The sequence below is a fragment of the Palaemon carinicauda genome, chromosome 22 (assembly GCF_036898095.1).
Source record: "Palaemon carinicauda isolate YSFRI2023 chromosome 22, ASM3689809v2, whole genome shotgun sequence".
NCBI classification, from domain to species: Eukaryota; Metazoa; Arthropoda; class Malacostraca; order Decapoda; family Palaemonidae; genus Palaemon; species Palaemon carinicauda.
Window position 1 is genome coordinate 3,763,237 of NC_090746.1, and position 7,500 is coordinate 3,770,736.

The 7,500-nt window shown below is 36.0% G+C and overlaps 2 protein-coding genes across 2 annotated transcripts in view; both read right to left on the reverse strand.

Annotated features, from left to right (window-relative positions):
• The window catches only part of LOC137616286 (ceramide synthase 6-like), a 4,408-nt gene extending 1,318 nt beyond the window's left edge, over window positions 1-3,090 (reverse strand). The window contains exons 1-2 of the mRNA XM_068345924.1: window positions 2,695-3,090; window positions 1-411 (exon numbers count right to left, since the gene is read on the reverse strand). The exon at window positions 1-411 is cut by the window's left edge and continues 1,318 nt beyond it. Coding sequence (XP_068202025.1) covers window positions 1-411; window positions 2,695-2,712 — 429 coding nt within the window. The 5' untranslated portion in view covers window positions 2,713-3,090. The remainder of the gene's footprint in view (window positions 412-2,694) is intronic.
• Window positions 1-7,500, reverse strand: part of LOC137616282 (lysine-specific demethylase 8-like) — a 286,403-nt gene that overhangs the window by 126,710 nt on the left and 152,193 nt on the right. The gene's annotated exons all lie outside the window — the stretch shown is intronic.

Consider the following 7,500-nt stretch of genomic DNA (forward strand, 5'->3'; position numbering starts at 1 on the left):
GAACTTGTCGTATTTGCTCAGACGGAAGGAAGCGTAGCGCCGACGAAGCCATCTTTCGACCTGACGCTCCGACATATTCAGCGAGGATGCCGTTGCCTCCAAAACATCCTTCGAGGGCGACGTCAGGAACCTCCGGAACACTTCCTCGAGCGTCTTGTTTTCTGGAGGTGGCTGACGTTGCTTTATCTTGGCGACCTGTGCTAAGGGCACGATGAATATTGGCTCGAAGATAAAAGCACGGAGGAAGATGTACACAGCGCTCAGGGTGATGGGATACACCAAAACGTCAGATATCTCTGGATACTGAAAGTCTTCGGTTGATTTGAGGTCATCCCACGTGAGTCCTAAAGGTAACCAGAAGTCTGGATGCCAGAACTTGGCACTCAGAGAGTGCCACCACCATCTTCCTTCCTGTAAAAATAATCAGAATTAGATTCAAAGACGAAGTAGACTCACATTAAAGTCATGGATAATGCATTCGTTCAGTATGGGACAAAAGTGAGGCTACCACAGTTAGTATACATTAAATACTTTTATGACCTAGTTAAAAAAAAAAAAAGAAGAAAAAAGACAACTGACGAATTTGTCCTCATACATATTGCAATATTCGGTCTTCTATTTATTCTGATTTAATTTTACATCTATTTCATATCACCATAAAATAATTTTCAAAAAGATTTTCACCAGTTTCTTGTTCTTACAGATCTCGATTAATAATAGGAAGAGGCGCTTGTTGCAGTGGTAAAGATCAACACGAAATGATGTTTGAGGATCTAATATTTTCTTAAAAGATATTTCCAACTGAATCTAATGTATCATGTTTCTAGAAAAATAAGTGTAAATGATATATAGTAAGTTACCGCACCTTAAAAATGAGAGAGAGAGAGAGAGAGAGAGAGAGAGAGAGAGAGAGAGAGAGAGAGAGGGGTTGGGGTTATGATACTCATTAAGTTCTAATCAAATTTTGCTATAGAAGCACATAAACCACAAGTATAGAATGCAAATATAGAATAAGAAAAAAATTTAAGACAACCACTCTTTACCTTTCTTTGAAAAAAAAAAAAATTCATTATCATAATTCATATGAAAGGCGTAGCTCTACAGCATTGATAAAATCATGAATCATATCAAACTAGATATAAGTCCTTATAAAGGTAGGCAGATTCAAACAGATGATAAGGGGTTTATATGACATGAACACTTCTTATCTAAGGCCGGAAATATCCGCCAGTAAAACAATGAATATGAAATCTCCTTGATACGCCCCGACTTTCAAAATTGCCCTTAAGCCAACACTAAGTCTATTATTATTATTATTATTATTATTATTATTATTATTATTACTTGCTAAGCTACAACCCGAGTTGGAAAAGCAGGATGCTATAAGCCCAGGGGCTCCAACAGGGAAAGTAGCCCAGTGAGGAAAGGAAACAAAGAAAACTAAAATATTTAAAGTACAGTAACAATATTAGAATAAATACATAAACTATAAAAACTTTAACAAACCAATAGGAAGAGAGATTTGATAGAATAGTGTGCCCGAGTGTAACCTCAAGCAACAGAACTCTAACCCAGGACAGTGGAAGACCATGGTACAGAGGCTATGGCACGACCAAAGACTAGAGAACAATGGTTTGATTTGGGAATGTCCTTCTCCTAGAAGAGCTGCTTACCATAGTTAAAGAGTCTCTCCTACCCTTACCAAGAGGAAAAGGGCCACTGAACAATTTAATTATTCATAACTAATTATTTTTTTTTTTCAAATGTTACCGCATAATCATCACAAGTCGATCATTATTCATTCATTAATAATAATCAAATCAAATAACAGTCTTTCTTCAGATTATTTCAAAGCAAATTTACCAGAGAAACTTAAAAGTCTTCTCTTAGTATTTGGAAAGTGAAGCATATTTGCGTAATGATATCTAGATAATCTCTATTTCTTTGATTCATCATTATTTCTCTCTTAATTATCATCAGCATCATTATCATATTTCACTATCAATACTAATGAAGAGGACTGCATGAATATTCATGATGAATAAACAGTCATAATGAATACTGTAATTATCCAATTATTATTATTATTATTATTATTATTATTATTATCATTACTATTATTACTAGTTAAGCTACAGCCCTTATTAGAAAAGCAAGATTCTATTAGCCCAAGGGCTCCAAAAGGGAAAAATAGCCCAGTGAGGATAAGAAATAAGGAAATGAATAAACGATATGTTAAAAAATGAGCAATTAAAATAAAATATTTTAAGAACAGTAACAACATTAAAACATAAATTTCATATATAAACTATTAAAAAGACTTATGTCAGCCTGTTCAACATAAAATGAAAGTATGAAGAATTCATTGTAGTGGGGAAATGCGAACAAGATATTCATCAAAATAAAAGCACAAGACTATCAAAAAAAAAAAAAATAAATAAATAAAAAAAAATAAAAAAATAAATAAATAGAAGGAAGATGTGGGTTGAGCACCTGACAAGGAAAGATCACCCTGGAATTATCACCTCTTAATGGTCTTTTGCAAAGAAAAGATAAAAAAAAAAAAATTCCTAAATTTTAATGCCTTGGACGACAATATAATTAATAAATCATTAAATTGTAGGACCTTGATAAAAATACTATAAAAATTATTCTAAAGTCAAAAACTCTTGCTTAAAAAAGCCAAACTCTCACCTCCATTGTGCAATTCATGACTTTTTAATTGCCTGGAAATAAACGAAGACTTTGGCAAGCTGTCAATTACGCCATGGCACACACTCATGGAATAGCAACACGTGTACTACGATCCAGAATAGACAAACCACATAAATAGTGGGAATAGAACAGACTAAAACTGCGATCAAAGTACTGCAAAGCGTGAGCTAACAACCATCACACTAAGAGTTTCCTTCTCTTAAGACAAACTGCCTGTGGCACTCTTCGAAAAAAAAAATTTGATTCTTCCCGATTCACACAAAAGTCTAGACCGAGATGGACCAGGAGGAGGAGAAACCTTTAGTCTTGTTTTCCATCTCCCTATTGGAGTTTACTATGTTTCCTCCTCGGCCGCCAAGACCTCACTGGAGAAGTAGCCACAACGCCAAGGATTAGCTGAAACGACGGCTACACTGCACACGAGATAGCCTGAAAAAAAGTCGATAACTGGCGCAAGGTTTGGCTACAAACGGGCGATACTGCTCGTCGTGGCTTGAGTGAGACATTATATAAGCCAAACGTAAAATGTTGAATGACAGTATAACTTTTTTTTTACTTCGACAGAAATGTACGAGATAAAATCATGCCATAGAATGAGAAACCATACTATAAAGTTAAACTTATTCATCGTTGAATAGGAATATAACTTTTTTTCATTCTTCGACAGAAATGCACGAGATAAAATCATGTCACAGAATGTGAAAGCCAAATACAAAGTTAAAATTTTTCATCGGCCCTATCAAAGGAGGTATAGATAATACTGATTATAAAAGAAATTCTTTATTACTAACTATATACTGAGCGACACGTGGACACAGAGTGGTAGCTTAATTAAAAAATCGAGATGAATTTCGCAGAATAGGTGAGGAAAATAAACAAATAAAACATTTAAGCTATAAAACTAACTTTCTCAGTTGCTCAAGTCAATGCCGTAATCGCATTAAAAATTAGAAAAGCACTCTACGAGTGCACACCTCCGCCTAGGCAGCTTATTTCTCGAAACCAGCGTGCCTTTCCCAGAATCAATTATTTATATCTAGTTCTTTATACAAGTTTAAAATCCCTGGAAGTTTTATTACTTTACGATTAAAATTGTGGTCCTTTGGTTGATGACCGGAATTTGACCTTTTGCATGACCTTGACCTTGGATTTGACCTTGACCTTCGACCTAGAAATGTATTAATTGGCATGTATTTTCATACACTTAAATATGAACCAAGTTTTAAGTCTCTGTGATAATGATGTCCAAACTTACGGTTGATTACGTGAATTGGACATTTTGCTTGACCGTGACCTTGACCTTTGACTTTGACCTTCCAAAATATAATCATATCCAGATTTTTACATAACGCTCAATCCCTGCAAGGTTCATTACTCAACGATTAAATTTGTGGTCAGGAAGTTGTTCACAAACACACACACACAAACAGGGGGTAAAACATAACCTCCTTCCAACTTCGTTGGCGAATAATGAAGAGAATTAGTTAAAGTAATTAGTAACCACCCGAAGGCTAAGCCGGGAAGCGGTTTATGAAGACAATAAATCAGGTGCTAGAAACACTATAACGAGATGATTGCAATGATGGAGATAAGGATGACACGGGTACGTTTACATAATTGCTTAAAAGTATTCATCAAATATTAAGGGAAGACGTTGCATATAACAATAAGCGTAAAAGACTATTTTGCCAAAAAAAAAAAAAAAAAAAAAAAAAAAAAAAAAAAAAAAAAAAAAAAAAAAAAGTGACGGGAAATGTTTTCATGCTACCCAAATTACAGATAAAAATTTAAACCTCACGAATACTGAGATAATTACACCATCGAACGCACGAGAAGTCATTATCGATACTAACCCCAACTAGAGGGACACTCAGTAGAGCGCAGACCTCCGCCGCGGCAGCATATTTCTTGATCTTTTGCTCGACCTTAACCTTGACATGTATTATTTGGCGTGGATTATCATACACTCAAATTTGAACCAAGTTTGAAGTTTTTGTGACAACGATGTCCAAACCTATGGCTGATTACGTGATATGGACAGCGTGCTCGTCCGTGACCTTGACCTTTGACCTTCCAAAATTTAATCATTTCCAGCTCTTTATAAAACAGTTTAAAATCTCTGCAAGTTTCAATATTTTACGATAAAACTTTTGGCCGTATGGTTGATGACCGGAATTTGACCTTTTCCTTGACCTTGGACTCGACCCTGACCTTCGACATTAACATGTATTAATTGGCTTGAATTTTCATGCACACAAATATGAATCAAGTTTGAAGTCTCTGTGACAACGATGTCCAAACTTATGGCTGATTACGTGAATTGGACATTTTGCTTGACCGTGATCTTGACCTTTTACCTTGACCTTCCAAAATTTAATCTTTTCCAGCTGTTTACATAAAAGTTAATCCCTGCAAGTTTCATTTCTCTACGATTAAAATTACGGTCGGGAAACTGTTCACAAACAAACACACAAACAGGGGCGAAAGCATAACCTCCTTCCAACTTCGTTGGCGGAGGTAATTAGTGGATAACCACAACATTTATAATAACAACAAAAAGTATACTAAGTTCCGGCTGAAAATTCTCTATCATTTTATGCTTTCATCACATGGAAGATAAAAACACAAATCTACATCATCTTAATGATACTTATATAAAAAAAAAAAACAGAAATGATAACCAAATAAAACGATGCAAAAAAAAACAAGCATGGATACTCTTTGGGTCGTCAACAGGCTGAATAAAACATTCCCCATTTCATGCAGACCAACGAAGGTCGATATTCTTTCACGCAGACCCAAAGGATGATCTTCGCCCGAGCTCTGTCCGTCTACCCATCTTCGACGTCACAAGAAAACTAAACTATGTTCAGCTGATTTCTATTCTAATGACACACGTCACCTCGACGGAAGAGTAACTTATGATGTGTTAGTTTCCGAGACTAAATTGGGGAGACTTGTTCGTGCAGTGTACTGTACGACACGGTGTCGAATCCAACACTAACATGCAACTGTAAATGTATATTGTTATAAAAATCCCCTTTTTCTAATTAAAGATAGGACACACCATAACGAGAAAATTACTATAATGGATCTCAGTCTTTATTTTTTTCAGTTGGAAGTCATTTTTTCGAGAGAAGAAGAAGAAGAAGAAGGAGAGAGAGAGAGAGAGAGAGAGAGAGAGAGAGAGAGAGAGAGAGAGAGAGAGAGAGAATAGGGGGGGGGTGCGGTGTCTATAATTAGTTAAATCCATTAACAAGACTGACATTTCTTATCAGATATGAAAAAATGCGTAAATTCCAAATAACCTAATTACATGTCGCCCACTTATAAAATCATCTACATTTGCCTAAATTTAGAAAAATGGCCAGGAGAAGACAAGCCGTCTCGAATTTCAATGTTCAATTACTAACCGAGTTGTACAGTACAATAAATGCATTAGTTCGTTGATAGCCCCAAATCACGCACAGACTAATTCGACCGTTTTTGAAATGCGGGATTCTATACCACGCAAATTTTAGCCCAAGAAGTATTTTACTGTATAAGGGATAAATTTGTTTTTATTCTTTATCAAAGTCCGACCTTCTGTTCTGCTGACAAATGCCGAGAAATTCGTCTGGCTAAATATTACGTCTCATTTAAACTGGTTCTGACCTGAAACTCTTATTAAGCCAAATTCCCTTTAGAAAAGAAATCTTCACAATTGATTTTAAGGTCAATGATCTGTGGTGTTGGTTACTGCACGAGAGAGAGAGAGAGAGAGAGAGAGAGAGAGAGAGAGAGAGAGAGAGAGAGAGAGAGAGAGATTTAAATCAACAAGTCAAATGATATTTACGTAAGGTCATCATGAACCACTGAGTGAATGATATATTCTATGCATTGATGGAAAAGACAAAAGTTGAACCTGTATGATACATTGGAGAGTGGGAAGAGAACAACAGCAATAAAAGAAACAAATAGAAAAGTAACTTTGCCGCAGCAGTACAAGATATTACCCAAAACTGGAAACAAAGGAGACTGCAGCCAGTTCTAAATCTAGCGGTGAAAGGTATTGGAAAATTTCATCAAAATTCAGCAGGCTCTTGCAATAAGTGTTGCAATATGACACTTTTTAGAGAAAATTTGTTCATAATTTCAAGCCTTTACATAACTCAAAAAAAAACTATTGCATCCAAATCCTCACAATCATCGTGTACGTAGTATTAGCTATGCAGTTAACTCTAATAGTCAGGCCTTCTCCATCATGAGGCTCATTACTACACAGGATGCTAAAAGTTTTGTTCCAGCTGTGACCAAGTTGTGGAATGATCTTCCTAATCTGACAGCTGAATAGGGGGAACTTAAGAAGTTCAAACTTTTTGTAAGTTCTTTTCGGTTGAAGTCTCGTTTTTATAGTTAATGAGACAAATTTATTTCAACGTTCTTTACTAATCTTAAAATCATCATCATCTCCTCCAACGCCTATTGACGCAAAGAGCCTAGGTTTGATTTCGTCGGTCGTCTCCATTTTGAGCTTTTAAATCATAACTTCACCATTACCTCCTACTTCATGCTTCTTAGTCCTCAGCCATGTAGGCATGGGTCTTCCAACTCTTCTAGTGCCTTGTGGAGCCCAGTTGAAAGTTTGGTGAGCTAATCTCTCTTGGGTAGTGCGAAGAGCATGCCCAACCCCTCTCCATCTACCCCTCAGCATGATCTCATCCACATATGGCACTCGAGAAATCTCTCTTATAGTTACATTTCTAATCTTGTCCTGAAATTTAACTCCCAATATTCTTCTGAGGC